This window comes from Antennarius striatus, chromosome 20, assembly GCF_040054535.1.
Source record: "Antennarius striatus isolate MH-2024 chromosome 20, ASM4005453v1, whole genome shotgun sequence".
NCBI classification, from domain to species: Eukaryota; Metazoa; Chordata; class Actinopteri; order Lophiiformes; family Antennariidae; genus Antennarius; species Antennarius striatus.
The window spans coordinates 14,386,588-14,404,969 of record NC_090795.1 but is presented as its reverse complement, the minus strand read 5'-3'; the positions used below and the strand labels follow the sequence as shown (position 1 = coordinate 14,404,969).

The following is an 18,382-nucleotide window of genomic DNA, read 5'->3' as shown; positions in this document are numbered from 1 at the left end:
TTTATTTAACAGAACAACATCAGATGACCTGAATCCCAGAAAATCTGGTCGGATTTATCGTAGGTAAACTCAGATTACTACAGATCTGGGGATTTGATTTCAGGAGGAATCCCCTCACATTCTGACAGAAGGTGCCAGATGATCTGCAGCAGGTAAGGTACACAAAGTGGTAGAGCCTTGTCATTAAAAAGGTTAAGTCATTTTCAGACTACATTCAGTAAAATATATTTTTATGTTACATTTAGTCAAAACACCTTTAATGTAATAATGATCAATTCAAACTGCTATTGTGTGTGATTTATATAAGTGCATGTTATAACTAAACCCAACATGCAATTGCGGTCAAAGCTTCTGCTTCAGACCGAGGCGTCCATAAAAATACCTCTGACGATCGTTAATTTGAACTTCCGGTGATTGTTTCAAACAAAATCTCCCAAACCTGACGCCGTAGTATGTACATTTACGTTATTATTGGCTCATAGTGAAGACTGAAACGGGGAAACGCGACGAAAGGATCTATTTTACGGCCGTCTGTCAATCATCCGCGCAGTGACTGCTTGTATTGGGTTGTGACGTCAGTAGACGTAACGATGTCGCGTTCACGGTGGGCGGAAGTTTGGCTTTCGGGGCAAGAGTGGAAAACAAATGTCATCATTACTGCTCTGAGATTCGGAAAGCAAAGTCCAGCTAAAACAGCCGCGTTTTCCATTACGAGCAGCGGTACAACCGAAGTACTTTCTCTGACTCCCCACACACTTTCGACGGTAAGTGTCACCCGAATTACTACGCCTTAATTACATGTGGACGTCAACGCGGTAAACCATCAGAACACTTAGCTGTCATTTCCACCAGGCCACTTAGCAGACAGCAGTAGCGTTAGCTTGTTTATGTTTCTCAGCTCAGTCCGTGTTTTACCCGGACAGCAGCTAACGACAGACAGCTGCTAACGACAGACAGCAGCTAACGACAGACCTTTTTATCGCTTGTGTCATATTTTCCGTGGACCTCGGTGCTGTTTTGCTGGTGTCGCTGGGAGGTACCACGGGTGGAGCCGTCGTGTACACACTGTATACCAAGACTTGTAGCTGAGCTAACACTGTAACACTGTTCCCAACAGCTAACACTGTATTACAGTGTTAGCTCAACTACAAGTCTTGGTACCAACTTTGCTTTGACTTTAAAGTACTTGCAAATTAAGTGTTTAAACTATTCAAAAGAGCATATTTACCCACTTTTTCAACAGTTTTTGACATTATTAGTTTCCTCCAGAAATGGCTGCTCAGTGTGTTACCAAGGTGGAGCTGACCGTGTCCTGTGACCACCTCCTGGATAAAGACATCGGCTCCAAGTCGGACCCGCTGTGTGTCCTGCTGATGAACTCCTCTGAGTCGCGCTGGTTTGAGGTATGGACCCACGCAGGGACAGCTCTCTGTGGTGTACGGTCAGAGGTCTGCTGCTTTGTGTCTCCGAATGTCAGTTCATTCAATAGAAAATGTGTAGAAATAGTCGTTTTGGTGTAATCCAGGTATAAACTACCTTTACTTAGGTGTGGCAGCTCAGTCTTGCAAGACAAAAGCTCAGGGGTGTGTTAATCATTTACCCCCCGGGGAAATCAGTTTTGTAGTAAAGTAATTACATCATGTCCGTTTCCTGCTGAGTTTAAGTTACTTTTTAAACCCGTGTTAAAGTTTAATGTGGATTCATGGATCATGTGAAACGACAGTCAAAGCAATCTAATGTTTCCCAACAGGTTGCACGAACAGAGAAAGTCCAGAATTGCCTTTCACCAAAGTTTGCCAAAAAGTTTGTCATCGACTACTACTTTGAAATAGTGCAGAAGCTGAGGTTTGGGATTTATGACATCGACAACAAAACTGTTGACTTGAGTGACGATGACTTCTTGGGAGAGCTGGAGTGCACCTTAGGACAGGTAAGACACTCCTCCCTTCTAACAGGATGCAACAGGAGTGTTCACAGCACATGTTTACACAACCTCTTAAGGACAACAATTAATAAATCCAGTTGTCTATGTTGGACTTTATGATGGGTTACAATTTCTGTCTTTTAATTTCATCAAACAGCATTTTTCAATTTAAGATTGAAAATGTCTCCATGCGTAAAGATTTACAGAGGACACACACTGTGGTGTAATGAAATGACTGTCTTACCACGATAGAAAGCAACAGCGGACATCCCAGATAAGCAGGCGTTGTTTTGACTCTGTAATCTGAGCATCGGTGTTAATTCTTCCTGACTGTTATCTTTCCTGAAGAGGTTGTGTTTCCAGTTTGATGCTTTGTAAGTTGTCAGTGGGATTAGATAAGATCTAATGAGATCAATTCCACAAAATTTTCTGTAAGGTTTGGACACGACCAGAACAAAACGCTGTTAAATGCTGATGTGGACACATTTTTTGGAAAGTTTTTTTATTTCTTCTATATGCAGCAAATTGTGATGTTAAAGTCTAATGTAATTATCGGGTTCTCATCTATGACTGTAGTGGAGTTCTATTTCTGAGGAGTTGGTTTATATTTTGCATCTGTAGAGTTACTATCACTGCGTATGAGGTAATGGAGCTTTGAATGCTCTCCTGCACCTTAGAAGTATTTCTAGACAAGTTTGCATTTAAAGATCCAGATCTGATTTATGTAAATTGTGACTCTTGTCAGTAAAACTGCTGTTGCCAAGGTGACTATGACATCAGCAGAAGTGATACCTACATTCAGCACTAGTAGAACTCCACACAGCTATGGTTTGCTCTACCCAATAACAGCAAACATAATGACATTAGCCTTTCACACAGATGTTAATAAAACCGCACACACCTGGACTGAATAAAAGAGATGATCACATCTGAAGACGACACCTTTGACTTTACATGAAAATAAAAATAATAACAAAATGCTTCCTTTGTTTTTGTACTTGAAGCCATGTGTTGGGGTGTAGGTGGAGGACCGAGTGTCTTTCTACTTCAGATGTTTTTCATCTACTGTGCAGGATGGGTTCATTCTGCAGCGTTTGTTGCAGCTGCTTCTTCATTTGCTACATGTTTGTTAACTTGCTTTTAGGTTGTTTCCAGTAAAAAGCTGACCCGACCGCTCGTGCTGAAGAACAAAACCCCTGCAGGAAAAGGGACCATCACGGTAAGTGGCAGCAAGAGAGCTTGGAGGGAGCTGCTGTGTTGTGTTCTGTTTTTGCCACATCAACTCTCCTCTGTTGTGTTGTAGATCACTGCAGAAGAAATAAAAGACAACAGGGTGGTCAACTTTGAAGTTGAAGCAAGGAAACTAGATAACAAGGTAATGTTGATTGTTCTTGAGTTATGAAATGGTGTTAATTTTGAGACCTTCAGTGCATTTACTTATCTGTGTGTTGTCTTACTTTATCATTCACAGGACTTCTTTGGGAAGTCTGACCCTTACTTGGAATTTTACAAGCAGACACAGACCGGATGGCAGCTTGCTCACAGGACAGAGGTAAACAAACTCACTCTAATGACCGTCTTCCTGCTGGTGGTAAATAGAACAAAGAAAACTGTTTTTATCTATGACCTGTCATTTTTTAAAATGAGCCTTTCCTCAAAGGGAGTTCATGAAAACAGTGATTCTGTTTTTTTTGTTTATTGTTTCCCTTTCAGTTTGTGGTTTTCACTCCCAACCTCCTTTGTGAAAAGAGGAACCACTGCTGTCCTCACTGTGTTAACTCAACTTTTGCAATAACCTGCAATAACTTTTGGCAATAATCTCATCGTTCTTTTATTTAAATGCAAGATAGTTTATTAATCCTAAGGGGTGAATTCATTATCGTAATGATTATGATAGTGACTATAAATCAGATAAAACCTGGGAATTGACAGGTAATTTTAAGCGGATCATGTTTGTTTTATTGTTGTGTTAACAGTTTTTTCAAGAACACAGTGAGTGATATGCATGTATGTGCAAATATGTATTTAGTGATTATTATAGCTGAGACTTGCCTCAAAAACCACAGATCAGATTTGTTCCTTTCTTTTGCAAATTGAATATTAAGCATAAATCTCTGCTATGGCAGTTACTGAGGGGGTACTGTACTATATTATACTGTTTGTGTCCCAAGTTCAGAAGCAAAGTTTAAAAGTAATTTCTCTGGTCCTTCATCACAATAATTACAATGATATTTTTCTGCTCTTTGTTAAACAGAAACATTGAGCTGCTTTAGGATGAGTCAGGCCTGCACAGGTGATTGTGACCTGTTGCATTCTGCTTAGATCCACATTAGCTACCGCTATGTCAGGGGTCTCAAAGTCAAATACACAGAGAGACAAAAAAAACAAATTTGCTACAAGCCAAGGGCGAGACTGGTTCAATGTTTATTAAAGCATTGAAATGAACATAGCCTATTAAACCAAGAGCTAACACAGTGTATATTATTTAATGATTAAAAGAATAAAGCAGTATTTTGTTATGGTTCTGTCAGTAACTTCAAGGGGAAACATTTTCAACAGGCAAACAGCAAAAAAGTAAATGTCCTTCAATAACAAAATATGTTCCTTAATATCAAGATAAATGCATAAATGAAATTGCATGCATTAGAAACTGAAAATGCATTATGTTGCATGCATCATTGCATGCACAATAATAATGCATTATTGTGCGAAAAATATTAAAAAAATGTAAAAACTTGTTATGCTCTATGATCCTACTAATCGCTGCTTTCAAATTGTAAAATAAAAAATAAAAATGTAAATTTTCTCATGGCTCTTATCTGCAATGTTCCCTGAGCCCATTCTACCGAAATAAATTTAAATAAATAAAATAAAATACAAAGAATCTATGATACACAGACAAAACAATACTGTACTTCCTTCAGAGAGACGTATTGTAGAAACAAATGTAAAAATTTAACTGAATTTAAAACTGAAAACATTACCACTTAGTGATGCTCACTTGTCTGAGGCTGACCCTGATATTTGATAGTGTCTCACCTTTCGTACAAGTTCATCAACATTCGGGGTCAGGCTCTGAGCTGAGGAAATACTCAGGATTGACTAAAGGTGTTTATCAGTCAGATGGCGCCTGTGTGACGTTTTGTTCATCTTCATCAGAGAGAACAATTGTTCACACAGGTCTGTGCTGCCAAACATAGAGAGAGTTGGAGCAGTTCGGATGCACAGCTGGGGCATTGTGTCAAGGATGAAACATTCAAACTCAGCAGACGACACACAGGTTTACTTTTTACCTCTCTGAACATACACTGTGACTCCCACTTGGCTTGAAAGCCCCTGCTGTCAGTCTACCTTTATTTTAGCCATTTTTGAGGAAGGAAGTAGCTAAACTCAACCTCCGCTCTGACCAAAGCCTTCCACTACCGTTGCATTGTGGGAAATGTAGTTAATGTGTGCAAAACACCAGCAGGCGGATATGGCCTGTGGGCCGGTTCTCATGGTAATACAATCATCCAGGGGGCCACAAATAATTAATCACGGGCCAGGTCTGGCCCGTGGGCCTTGACTATGACATATGTGTTGTTATCAATGTTATCATTTTTTGTTAGCCCTGTAGTGTAATTCACTTGAGACAGAAGAACATGCTACATCATTCGTTGGTATTTTTCCTATGATCTGTTTTCACGTCCATCCAGAGGTGGTCTAATAAAGTTACTAGTATCTGTATGTAACTGGTATAATGGGGCGTACAGATCACCTCAAAAACTGCCGTGCAGAATTCACTGATGATGTCAGCATGTTGTTTGAGAAGACTAAATGTGGTTTCATCTGGACTTTATCTGTCAGATAATTTTGCATCTGTGTAATTTGTCATGATTGTGTCCTCAGGTGGTGAACAACAACTTAAATCCAACATGGAAACCCTTCCGAATCCCCCTGCAGTCTCTGTGTGGAGGAGACATGGACAAGCCCATTAAAGTACCCACAATGCTTGATCGTAATGTTTTTTTACTGTGTCCACACCTGGAATGCTCCTGCTGAGAAATCACACACTAAGAGCTTTGATGTCAGTAACACTGTGTATGCTTTGGTCATGGTGTGAGTAGCTGTCAGAGCAGACGTTAGCCTGCTCCCTCAGGTATCTCTTACTGGAGACAATTTAGTGCTGTCTTGTTGATACATATTTTTTTAACCTCTGAAGCAAACATGTCAGGAATGGAAGCTGTTTCCAACTATGCAGTACAAGTGAGTTACCGGGTGTGCAACTGTGTTGAGCTCATTTAATTTTCCCATCACTTAATGGATGATGTGTGTAAACGGAGTAGTGAAAAGTCTCACCTCAGGTTCCGCTGAGTTCCAGGTCGATTCCACTCTGCTCGATTCTGATTAGAGACGTGTCTCAAACATCTCACATATGTCTGTTAGTGTCTGTCCAGTACATTCCAGTTAGAAAGACTCACTTTGCATGGTTGTGGTTCTTGTTTTCTGCACCTCCAGACTGAACACTTTTTCTAATAAGTTCACTCAAATTACAGAAAACCTCTTAGTGTTCTGTATCCGGCCTTAAATTGTGGAGGTTTTGTTTGCAGTGAGTTTTTATCTGCTTCCAGCTCCGTACTCATGATGTGTAGCATTCACTGCATACTTTGGGTGAACTGTCCCTTTAGCAGTATTTTTGTTTCCTGTGTGAACTGTTCAACAGTGTTCGTAGCTGCTGTGTGACTCGATGTTTTCACCTGTTTCCAGGTTGAGTGTTATGACTATGACAGCGATGGGTCACATGATCTCATTGGATCCTTTGAGACCACAATGACGCGACTCAAACAAGCATCACGAACATCTCCGGTATGTGCGTGTGGGTGTGTTTACATTGTTGGGGTGTAACAAGTGTAATGACTCAATCAGTCTCTACATTTTTGAGTAAATAGTTTTTTTGTTTGTTGACTAACAGGTACATTCTCACATGCTGTTCTGTCTTTGACCTGTGCTGTTTTGTTCCGTCCCCAGGCAGAGTTTGAATGTATCAACAGTAAAAAGAAACAGAAGAAGAAGAGCTACAAAAACTCTGGCGTTGTGAGCGTGAAGCTTTGCCAGGTGATGTGATATTGTTTTCAGATCCTCAGATCTTGTCTGAATTTGGTTTACATGTTGTTGCATTTTGGTTCAGGTGGTGAAGGAGTATACGTTCCTGGATTACATCATGGGAGGCTGTCAGATCAACTTCACTGTAGGTTTTACTTCTTCGTTAAATCCTGTTATTATCCATATACAGTAATCCCTCGTTACTTATGGTTAATGCATTCCAGAACCACCCGCAAGATACAAAATTCCGCGATATAGCAGCGAACAATTTAAATTATTATTTACGGTAATTTAAACGTTTTTGAACCCTCCCACACTGATACTAGACCAACTTACACTGTATATCTGTATTACCTTTTCCCACACTCTTATGGACTATTTAAAACACTTTTAAGTGTTTCTTAATACACGGAAGTGCGCTGCGTTCCGTGAGAATAGGAAAGCAGCGCACTGCTGTCAGTCAATAGCATGCGAGTATGGTATCATGTGACTACCTACTAAAAATCCGCGATGTAGTGAAGCCGTGCGTCTTCAAGCATGAATAAGTGAGGTATTACTGGATTGCTGGATTACCAACCTGCATGTTTTGGCAACAGGTGGCTGTTGACTTCACGGGTTCCAATGGGGATCCCAGGTCCCCCCAGTCTCTGCATTACATCAGTCCTCAGGGCATTAACGAATACCTCTCTGCTATCTGGTCTGTGGGCAACGTCATCCAGGACTATGACAGGTACATACCACACACAAAGCTCGTTCTAGTGCATCTAGTGCATCACCAACAGCGGTCTCTGTCAGAGTGTCAGTCATACTGATCTGTTTCGGATGTCACATCTGAAGACAGGAGAGAGTGTGAACAGAACCCCAAACAATCTGGAGTAGTGAAAGGATGACTTGAATGGCAGCGCTGCATTTGGAAGGATTTGCATTCAAGGGATTGAACATTGTGTCACTTGTGCTCTAATGTAGTTTTGTCTGTTGTACAGTGACAAGATGTTTCCTGCCTTTGGTTTTGGAGCTCAGATCCCTCCCACATGGCAGGTAAGACTTGAATCCAGGTATACATTGATGAAAATGTAATACTTGGTTTATTTGGAGTTTGGGTTCAATGGAAAAGCCAGTGTTGGACACACAACCTCATATCTGATGGATTTAAACTTTTCTGAACAGGTGTCCCATGAGTTTCCTCTCAATTTCAACCCAGCCAACCCATTTTGTGCAGGTATGTCTACAAATCATCGGCCCTGCAGTCGGGTTCAGACAGATCGTTGGGCAGGTTTGAAAAGGATTTCTGTTGTGTGTGCGTAGGTGTTGAAGGTGTGGTGGAGGCGTACAGGGCGTGTCTGCCGCAGGTCAAACTCTACGGTCCCACCAACTTCTCCCCAATCATTAACCATGTAGCCTGCTTTGGTAAACAAGCTGTCCAGCAGACCACTGCAGCGGTGAGTGTTACAAAATCAACCATCGCTGGTGATGTGACTGAAGGCTGTGGTGCTCAGACTCAGCAGATCAAATGTCAGACTGCCATCTAAGGAGGAGTTGGGTCTTCATCATAACTTTGATCAATCTGCTGTCTTCCTGAAGCAATACTTCGTTCTCCTCATCATCACCGATGGAGTCATCACAGACATGGACGAGACGCGCAGCGCCATCGTCAACGCGTCCCGTCTGCCCATGTCCATCATCATCATCGGGGTCGGGAGCGCAGACTTCAGTGCCATGGAGTTCCTGGATGGAGACGACGGATGTCTGCGCTCTCTGACCGGTGAAGCCGCCATGAGAGACATCGTGCAGTTTGTGCCGTTCAGGCAGTTTAAAGACGTAAGTGTCATCAGAATCGTCACATGTCATCAGAATCGTCACACATCCTTCCTGTGTGACAAGAGCTTGCTGTGATTTTAGTTGATTTGGCAACTCAGCGCCGTAAACACTGCATGCACTTAAAGCTTTGTTCGTCAACAGCCACTGGAGCGTTTTCATACATCTCATTTCAACCTTACAAATCCACACATAGAAGAGGAGTGTCCCCCATTAAAAACAGTGCACATGTCCAAATCCTGGGGTTCCTAGCGTTCTACATAGATCTCACTTGGCTTACTTGTGTGCCTTGTGCATTTATCTCTTTTCAGGCGTCCAGCCAGGCTCTTGCCCAAAGCGTATTGGCCGAGTTACCTCAACAAGTGGCCTCCTTCTTCAATTTATTTAAACTGAAGCCTCCCCGCGATCCCAATCCTTCATAGGGTACCCCAGATTATCAGTCATTCACCCTGCCATCCTAGCATTTGCTTGTCATCCATGAATAACAGCCGCACTGGATCAAAACATGATCATAACCTTGATCACGTTAAAGGGAAAACTCCTCTCCACATCATTTCTTATGCTGGGTTTATATCAAATGCAGATACCATCCAGCCAAAAGTCGGCAGCAGCACAGTTGCAATGATGGCATTATATTGTCATGTTTCAGCATCAGCAGTAAGTCTACCCTATCACAGTCAGGACGCTGCGTGGCTACGGTGTTCATAATACCTCAGTGAAGCTCAGCCCTTTGTTGATGCTGCTGCGTATATTTGTGAACTCTGAGTGCTCCTGAAATTACCAAGAATTCTTGTGATGAAATGAAGTGAAAACAAAAGGAGGAATTTTCCTTTTTAACTCTGAACGCTGTCTGCATGATGTCTTTCATTAAATAATATTAGGTGATCATTATCACCACAGATACGTCAGTAATGAAAGGTAGCTTTGTTTCCTCTTCACTGTTTTGCTTTTTCACACTTCAGGCTCCGAGAGAAGCGCTGGCCAAGAGCGTGTTAGCAGAAGTACCGACTCAGCTGGTGGGCTTTTTCAACACCATGAAGCTGCTCCCACCAACCCCCAACAATCCTCCACAGAACCCTTCAGGGACCCTCTGAGACCTCACGTAGGGAGGAAGCCAAGAGCCAGCTCCTGCAGACAGAACATCACAGCTTCATCCCCAACAATTAGACGCTTCCATCCACCCACCTCCACAAAACCACCCCGACCACATACAGAACATGAACATTAACATTAGTGCTAAATCATTTTTGATGTTTAGTTATAATCAGTGCTACTGCAGCTTAAAAGACCCCGATCATTCCTTTTGTTTTGTAAGAAGTTGGGCAAACAAGTGCCTTATGCACAGCCCAACAAGTCGAGCTTCCAGTTCCTTCAGTGCTCGTTCATCAGAACACTGCTGAGGCATTTTCATATGATTTGTTTACACGCTCCAGTGTTGGGCTACAATTGTTACCTAAATAACACTTAACCAGCATTTAAACTATACCAAAGAAGTTAATGTAAACCATAAGTATGAAAGTTTCATCAAAAAATAGCTGTGAAATAAATAATACTTAGAAGTAGCCTGATTACAGGTAGTCCTCAACCTACAAACACAATTGGTTCTGAGAGGCTGTTCATAAGATGATGTGATTGTAAGTTGTGCTTGATTAAATTTCAATCTATAATTGCCATTTGAAGTCATTTAAATGTCATTACTACTCTAAATCTACTCTTACTGAAGTACTTTTCTATAAGACTCATCAGAAACAAAGACAAAAACAACACAAAGTAAAATACTGTAGTACCATAAAATAAACTACCTTTCGACTCCAAACTGGACCAGTACCATTCTGCTGAGGCAAAAAGGAACTACAGTAGTTGGATGTGGCAGCACGCATTGGTTCGTACCTATGAATGTTCGTATCTTGAGGACTACCTATATGTACTGTATATACAGTACATAGCCTGACAGTATTTACATTAGTGTTTGTTGTTCCACATGCTTCCCTGTGCTCATATCGTGTCTTGTACTTAAACACCCAGGATGTAGTTGTGCTCAATGAAATGCCAAGCTGTTTGAACCTACTGCTTTTTAAGTATAAACTGAAATGTGATAATAGATTAGATTGTATACATTGGTTGTACTATGCCAGTATCACTCTTGAATGTTTGTATTTACTTTTTTATACATTTCTACATGTAGTTTAACAAAAATGTCAGGTTGTTTCCTCTGCAAGCACTTAAAAGACGAAACATGTTTAATCAAGGTTTAACATTTTAATATGGAAATAAAAATAATCATGCTGTCAATACAGAAACCAGATAGTTATTGAATCTGTGCATATTTAATCTAGTTTGACATTTTATATGGTCGTACAGTGAAAGCTGGCGGAGGTACAGTGACTACCATCAGTGAGAGTGAAGCTCACCACTTCCAGTAGTTTCACTTCCCTCTCATCAGGATCTCCAGTGTTTATTAAAACGTCAACTACTGTTGAGCTACCAGGAGAAAGTGAACTCTGCTGCCATCTGCTGGAACAAAGACCAAAAGCATTTTGTGTCATCAAAGATCAGTCAGTGACCATATGTAACCTGATATGGGATATTGTTTATAGTCATTTTGCCATCTTACAAATTATAAATTCTTTTTTTTGCTAATATGGAGAGACGTTTTTATGTCATGGATTTTGTCTTCAGTTGCTCTTGTAGGGTACAGCTATCTACAGGGAATGAGCATACTTCAACAGTTTATTATGGTTCATTGATTCCATTTAAGTTTTACAGCCTGGTGGTTGCTCTGGCAACAGCCTTTAATTACAGCCTGTTTTCAGGCACAGTAGAAAAATAAGAGTTAGTGATTGCATTGCATTTTAAATCCTGATTGAGCTAGTATATCACACAAACACATCCATCTGTAAAACGAGTGCAGCTCAGCGTTGACAGATGTTTGATCAACATTTACTGTCCCTATTTGCATCAGTTCTCATGTAGATGAACCAACCTAGTGAGAACATCACCCCTCCATCGTAAGGCAAGACCTTCCTCCTCTGATGTAGACGTCCTGCACCTCCTGACAGATGGTCAGTGATGCTTCATCGTCAGCGTATTGGTAGTCTCCAGGAGCTTGACACAATCAAAGCCCTGAAGCAGCAGGATGCAGTGTCTGATCCAGGTAGGGTTACATGCGGTGGATGTTGTTGTGATCCAGGAACTGCTTGAGGTCGTTCAGGTTGTCCCACCACTTGAAGAGGAAGGTCTCTGCGATGAGACTGAACCAGGGTGTGATCTTCAGTTCCTGGCGCTTGGCCTTCTCCAACATCTCCTTCAGCTCCTCCTTACTTGCATAACAGTGGCTTTGGATCTCATTGGGGTCTGGGTTCAAGTCCACGTTCTTCAGAGAGGAAAAAACAACACAAGTTCAGATAAGATGGCAGGAAATTATGAAGAAGCAAAATGTTAAAATGACTTTTACAGCGGGGCAGTTTTATGGGGCAGTAATGCTGTCGCCTCACAGCAAGGCGGTTCTTGGTCAAGTCCTTTTTATGTGGAGTTAGCATGTTCTCTCCTCGTTCCTGAGTGGGTTCTCTCCACATTCTCCAGCTTCCGTCCACATCCAAAAACATCCAGTTTAGTGGACTGATCAGTTCTAAACTGTCTGTAGATGTGAGTGTGCGTGAGTCGTCGTTTGTGGCTCCGCAATGCACCGGTGACACGTCCAAGGTGCACCCCTCCTCTCACCTGTAGCCAGCTGGGATAGGCTCCAGCAATTCCAATGACCCACGAAGTGGAAGAAGGAGCTGTAGGCGAGACGGCAATGTCTCGTCTACAAGAAAATGGATGTAACTTTAAAACAAATAGGCAGCCTTTTGGGGGGGCGAGTGTCAGTAAAACTGGTCTTGGTTTTTAATTCGAGCGATCTATTTTATACACATTTAAATGATTTACTGTATTACGCAGACAGCAGAGAAAACAAAACATACTTTAGATAGTCTATTTCTCCTTTCGGCTTTTCCCTTCAGGGGTTACCACATATATTTTAGATAGTATGATATAAATAATAAATATGTCTATGGAGTGGATGTAGTCACCTCTGACTAACCATCATGAGGTTAATTTATCTGTTATCCTTGTTCATTACATGTTTATAGATCTCACGTTACTGTGACAGATGGATCTGAGCAACAGCTTGATGTCACAATGTTTGGAAGAAATAGTCCGGGATTTACATTTGTGACTGCAGGTCAAAATAATCTGTGCTCATCAGATTTAGGATTTGCTGCTATGGATTATGTATGTTGGGAAAAAGTGTCTCCTTTTAAATCCGAGAAAAATAAATCCTGCAGCCGCAGGTCTGAGGGATGTGAACATATTTAGAGAGAATGACTGACATGGAAGTTATAAACATTTGCTCTTTCTAACCGTGGTAGCAGATGGAATGCTATAATCTCCTGCCTTTATGTCCCACAACTCTGTTTTTTTCTGACACAGTCAGAAAAAAGGTGAATAAAACATACACAATATATTTGGGAGAAAAACACCTAAGTGGCGAGAAACACCTCCAAAATAATGTGAATTAGTTACATTGAGCTTAAAGGTTAATTCATATACGCTTAATGTCAGTGCTGGTTGCAGCATGTTTCAATGGCAGCAAATGAAAAGATTTAATTAAGGGTTATAGATACTGCTTACTGGGAAGACGGTGAACCTACAAACACTCCAAACATCTGAAAAAAACCCTGTCAGGTGTTCTTTTTTGGAGTAAAGGTGGTCTTAGCACTGTCGCACAAAGGAAACCCACATATTCTGATATGCATGAAGTGCAGCAGACAGAACGGCGTTACCTTCTGCATAAACAGGATGTAGTCGATCTCGTGCTCCCCCCACACGCCGTCTGACTGGGCTTTGTAGTGGATCCTTGTCAGGTACGTCATTTCATCTGGCTTCACCTGAAGAGATCAGGTGTGAGCAGTCATGTAATCCTCTTACTCTGAATGCAGGAGCGGGGCCCTAGACCTGTGTACCTGCTCCAGAGGGATCCCCAGTTCAGCTCTGAGCCTCCTCTGAGCAGCCCTTCTCACTCCGATGGCATCAGTCTCCTCCAGCTCACTGTCGGTGTGTAAAGGATGGCTGCAGCAGGTGTTGGTGAAACAGCCTGTGGACAACGTCACAGGGAATGATCAGACACACACCTGCTTACAGCTCTACAGCCACGCAACACACCAAACTGTGTTTCCCAGTGGATCACGGGATTACACGGGTTAAACTGGGACATTTGAGGATTTATCACTGACCTGGAAAAGTGATTTTGGCGTCAGACCTCTGTTGTAAGAGCAGCTTGTCTTCGCTGTTAAAAATGAAGACGCTGAACGCTCGGTGTAACAGACCTAGAACAAAACCGGTTTAAAATTAGGTAAAACTCTGACCTGCAGCAGACGTGGCTGCATAATCAGACAGGCACCTTTGTCGATGTTGGAGTTGAGGTGGCAGTTCTTCTTGGTGTCCGCTCCGGTCTTGCGGTCGTCCTCGTCGATCAGAATGCACATCTCGGCCAGCAGCTGCACCTGCTTCTCGTCCAGGTGGTCGGTGGTGATCTCAGGCATACTGACTGACTGCAGGCGTCTGGCCTCACTGTGGTGCAGAGGAAGAGGACAGAAACAGAAGACCCTTTAGTGAGCATCACCATGAAAACAGGAACCCTGCAGTTTACATATGATGTTCTGAACACGTCAACCTACTGCTAGTTTCAAACCTTTTCCATTTTTGAATGATTCATCCATTATCAGTCCATTACAGTTAACTCTTGATAACTGATGAGATAAAGCTCTCCTTCTGGTAAGGCTTCATGTTGATGATTAAGAAATATATCTGATGGATCTCAGTTTTCTTTCACCTGAATATAAAGTTTATAAGAACACATTTCTGCATTATAATTAAGAGAGCTCTTAGTCACCCTTGTATTGATAAAAATACTAAATTCATAGTGGAAATGCTCAGGTGTCTGGAACATCCTACATGTCTGCGTCTCATAGTTGGAAGCAAATTCACTCAGTGGTGAGATGTTTTCTGATTGGATTCCATCAGGAGATCCTCAGGACCCTCCACATGCTGCAGACTCCCAGCACCGGAGAATCGAACCAATAATCTGGTTAGAAAAGAACATCCAGTTGGCTGGATGTTCTTTTCAGCATCAGGCTTCCTCCTCTGGACATACGGCTGATCCATACAACCCAGAAGACAGTTTACTTTTATGGATCCACATTAAACTCCTGTGCGCTATCGAGATAGTTTTTAGCTACAGGAGACATTTCCTCTGCTTTTGGTTCAGCAGTGAGTTTTAAGATTCAACTTATAAATCCCCCCCTAAGTCAAGGTTGAATAACTGATACTGCAGGAGCCATAGCTGGGTTCAATGGAACTGTCACCGTGAGCTATTTGAACTATTCCTGTTTGTTTTAGACATTGTAAACACGTGATTGTATGTTTAACTAATAATAATAATGTACAATTGGGTTGAATTATTTACCTTACAACTATCTTAAACTCCAAACACCAAATTCTCCTGTGTAAAGCATTCCCAGTAGAGAGGAGCAGTACAGACATAAAGGGACCTCATAACACCAATACAGAATATTCAGAATACGGATCAGAAATGGAAAAATATCCCAAACACTTTCCCAGTATCGAGGGTAAAATCTTTGAATCCTTCGTTTTACCTGCCAAAACTTTAACATCCAAATCCATCAACACACCAGCATAAAACACACAACGAGATCCACTGGTGTGTGTGGAGCTGACATTACTCTAGTATCGAGTCCTCACGCCTGTTCCTTATGGCTGCTCGCTTCAGAGGGTGAATCGACATTTACTTTAAACTGCTAAGCGTCACTAAAACAAACACAAAGACGGATCCAACCAGGGCGTTAGCATGTGTGCTCCACGTGTTCGCCACTGGCCGGCCGACACGCGTCCGGCCCGCGGGCTGTCCTCGGCCCCGGGTCGCGTCTGGACGGCCCGCTGCTCACCTGGATATGTGTCTGCCGCTGACCGCTCCGGAACGCGATGCGACAACTCTTCTGGGTACGTTTGATTTCCACACTGCAGCTCCCGTGGAGGACACCGTCCGGAGCACCGCCCACACGCACCGCACCATCACCTGACCAAAATAGAAAACCAATCACAGAGACAGGAGGTGTGGGTGTTGGGAAAACCCGGAAAGGAATCCATGCTGTCTGGATCGACAGACAAACCGCTGGTAATGACCGACGATCAACGCCAACACAGACAAATCCTTTTCTTCATAGTTTTATGAACAGACTTATTCAGTTTAGGACTAGTTATTTGTGTCTTTACTTTGGATCATATGATTGATTTATACATATTCATGTTCTGAACTCCCACACTAAAAAAAACTAAAATAAATAAACCTTTTACACTTCCTCTGGGATTAATAAAGTATCTATCTATCTATCTATCTATTTATCTATCTATACCAGTGAAAGTATGCATGTTTCTGCAGACTTACTATAAAAGGACAGGCTGTAGTAAAGCAGCTCCTGTACATGTTCACTATTTTGTATGTATCAGGAATCTGTTATCATGTATCCTCAACTAATTCCCAAATGGAAGCACAAAGAGATGGACAGGAATGTGTGGTCAGACTTTCCTTATGCTAATTCTGCTCAAATTAGATTTGAGGACTGTCAAATGTAATTTGAGCACAACCGTTCCCGTTCTAGATATAGTGGTTACACACGGTGAGTTTGCTGTGTTCACACTAGTGCACGGAGAACACTAAAAATGGATGTCAATCTTAAATATGAATTTATAAAGTGTTAAAAAATACCCGGCGGTGAGCTGACAGTGGGAGGTGTCAGCTCACCTCTGGAGCACTGCCCAGGCACCCTTGAGCAAGGTGGCGTCCCCTTTACAAATTGCTCATTTGAGGTGCACCTGGAAGGAGCTGCCTGCCACTCTACCTCCCTTGCACGCCTACAGGCCCCCTTGTGTATGTGTGTGTGTGCTACAGGGGCCTGTACACACTAATATATGCAGTATATATATGTAGGCATGCCTTTGAATCATTAGCTAGAGTGTGCATTCTTAATTTCACTTCGGGGATCAAAACAGTATAATAATGGAAATGCAACAACTTCACTATGTCCTGTACACAACCAGAATCCTCAACTAATCCTTCTCTCACTGTTTTAACTTCACACTAAATTTATTCTATTTGACCATCTCAAAATTTTTTCAACGTAAATACAATTCAGTCCATGTTGACCATCTATAGCCAGCCACACACATTCTGGCACAGATAGGAGCCGCTTCAATATGTAGGATTTTGTTTCTTTTGTTCCACTTTTTGACATGTTGTTTTCAATATTAATAACAAGGAAATAAAAAAAATAATCCATGACCATTGAAAAAACAAAAACAAATAACACCACTAACACAGTTGGAAACAAACAACAGAGAAAACGTATTCACATTCATAGTCATGAAAATGATTGACGTACATTTTTGGCACATTTAAGAATATAACGAAACATTATATTTGAACTAAATAGTTTTGATTATTTAATTATTTTAATTCACGCTCATAATATGATTAAATAACCCAGATTAAGACCTATCCTAGCCAACTCTACGGGCCTCGCGTTCGTCCCATTCCAGTTACATCCACTCCGGCTCTTCCTCTCCACACTGACCGTCAACACGCCATCAGACCACTGCAAAACCCGCACCACCCAGGCCTCACAACAGGATATAAGTATGTACTGCCTGCGACCTATGCGACAAACAGAGAAACTGATAGAAAAAATAGTTTCTTACCAAACACGTTGCTCTTTGAAACGAATAAACTACGAGTATTAATGTATGTTTAGACCGTTTACGACAATAGTTTCGTAGCGGGAATTAGGGTCGGACAACCTAGCTTTATTTCCGCCCTGTAACGTCATGAAATCCTTGGGTTGTTTTTTTTTTTACAATATCTTTGGCACGCCATTGGCTAACAAAGTCCAAACACAATAACACGTGATCCGGAAGTCTATCTACCGAGTAAATACGTGATGTGTCAACAATTTGCATTAGAATTCCGAAGCTGGTGAAACTATATCGTGCCGTACCAGTCCACTGTCATACATCAGCAGCACTTTGAACACCAAACAGAAATGTTAGAATACTTTCGTATCGCTCTGGCAAGACTGTGGGCTCTCAATTAGGCTGCTGTGTTACGTTTGAACGCTAGCCGCCGCCATGACCGTGAGAGGCTATATGTCTTGTAGCTTGCGTTAGCATCGCAACCTTAGCCGATTTCGTTTGGAGACCAGTGTCCTGGTATGAAGTCAGACTGACACAGGCAGCGGTGAGTGACCCCTGTTTGATCGGTGACAGCACGCCATCGATGAGTCAGGAAGTTGAAGCTGGGTATTACTTTAGCGTAATTGTTATCCACAGTGGAAATGTGCTCTGGGTCGTTTATTTTTAACGTCGTTACCGAATCGTGTGTTTCGTTTCATACCTGTGAGGATGAGTCCAAAAACGTGAACCACGTCATTAGAGCAAAAGCACGATGCT

The 18,382-nt window shown here is 41.9% G+C and overlaps 3 protein-coding genes across 8 annotated transcripts in view; 2 read left to right on the top strand and 1 right to left on the bottom strand.

The window, feature by feature from the left end:
- The first annotated feature begins 600 nt into the window (after positions 1–600).
- On the top strand, positions 601–11,121 carry LOC137614206 (copine-3-like). Of its 2 annotated transcripts, XM_068343871.1 has the most exons (17): positions 601–764; positions 1,260–1,403; positions 1,751–1,930; positions 3,069–3,143; positions 3,228–3,299; positions 3,396–3,476; positions 5,813–5,902; positions 6,671–6,769; positions 6,932–7,018; positions 7,092–7,151; positions 7,603–7,736; positions 7,990–8,044; positions 8,174–8,225; positions 8,312–8,445; positions 8,588–8,824; positions 9,133–9,244; positions 9,784–9,923. In XM_068343871.1, the coding sequence occupies exons 2-16, from the start codon at positions 1,272–1,274 to the stop codon at positions 9,241–9,243; spliced, it is 1,599 nt and encodes a 532-aa protein (XP_068199972.1). In that variant the 5' UTR covers positions 601–764; positions 1,260–1,271; the 3' UTR covers position 9,244; positions 9,784–9,923. The 2 variants fall into 2 exon arrangements, with proteins under 2 accessions (XP_068199972.1, XP_068199970.1); XM_068343869.1 differs by lacking the exon at positions 9,133–9,244 and having other exon boundaries at positions 605–764; positions 9,784–11,121.
- Positions 11,061–17,752, bottom strand: idi1 (isopentenyl-diphosphate delta isomerase 1). Of its 3 annotated transcripts, XM_068343875.1 has the most exons (7): positions 17,636–17,752; positions 15,826–15,956; positions 14,262–14,431; positions 14,095–14,187; positions 13,825–13,955; positions 13,645–13,749; positions 11,061–12,194 (listed from the first exon to the last, which is right to left on the bottom strand). In XM_068343875.1, exons 2-7 carry the CDS (start codon positions 15,951–15,953, stop codon positions 11,982–11,984), a joined length of 840 nt encoding a protein of 279 aa, XP_068199976.1. In that variant the 5' UTR covers positions 15,954–15,956; positions 17,636–17,752; the 3' UTR covers positions 11,061–11,981. The 3 variants fall into 3 exon arrangements, with proteins under 3 accessions (XP_068199976.1, XP_068199977.1, XP_068199978.1); XM_068343876.1 differs by lacking the exons at positions 15,826–15,956; positions 17,636–17,752 and adding an exon at positions 15,717–15,820; XM_068343877.1 differs by lacking the exons at positions 15,826–15,956; positions 17,636–17,752 and adding an exon at positions 15,517–15,658.
- wdr37 (WD repeat domain 37) overlaps positions 17,510–18,382 on the top strand; it is a 19,969-nt gene continuing 19,096 nt past the window's right edge. For 2 of the 3 annotated variants that reach the window (XM_068343874.1, XM_068343872.1), the window contains exon 1: positions 17,852–18,170. The gene's annotated coding sequence lies outside the window, so the exon portion shown is untranslated. Of the gene's footprint in view, positions 17,574–17,851; positions 18,171–18,382 lie in introns of those variants that run through there. The other variant, XM_068343873.1, reaches the window with a different exon arrangement.

Coding starts and splice junctions, on each gene's coding strand:
- LOC137614206 (XM_068343869.1), top strand. CDS start 1,272: ATGGCTGCTCAGTGTGTTACCAAGGTGGAGCTGACCGTGTCCTGTGAC. Junction 6,770..6,931: donor AAGCATCACGAACATCTCCG/GTATGTGCGTGT, acceptor TTCCGTCCCCAG/GCAGAGTTTGAATGTATCAA. Junction 7,152..7,602: donor GCTGTCAGATCAACTTCACT/GTAGGTTTTACT, acceptor TTTTGGCAACAG/GTGGCTGTTGACTTCACGGG.
- idi1 (XM_068343875.1), bottom strand. CDS start 15,953: ATGGTGCGGTGCGTGTGGGCGGTGCTCCGGACGGTGTCCTCCACGGGA. Junction 14,432..15,825: donor AGCGGCAGACACATATCCAG/GTGAGCAGCGGG, acceptor TCTGCACCACAG/TGAGGCCAGACGCCTGCAGT. Junction 13,750..13,824: donor TGGGGATCCCTCTGGAGCAG/GTACACAGGTCT, acceptor TGATCTCTTCAG/GTGAAGCCAGATGAAATGAC.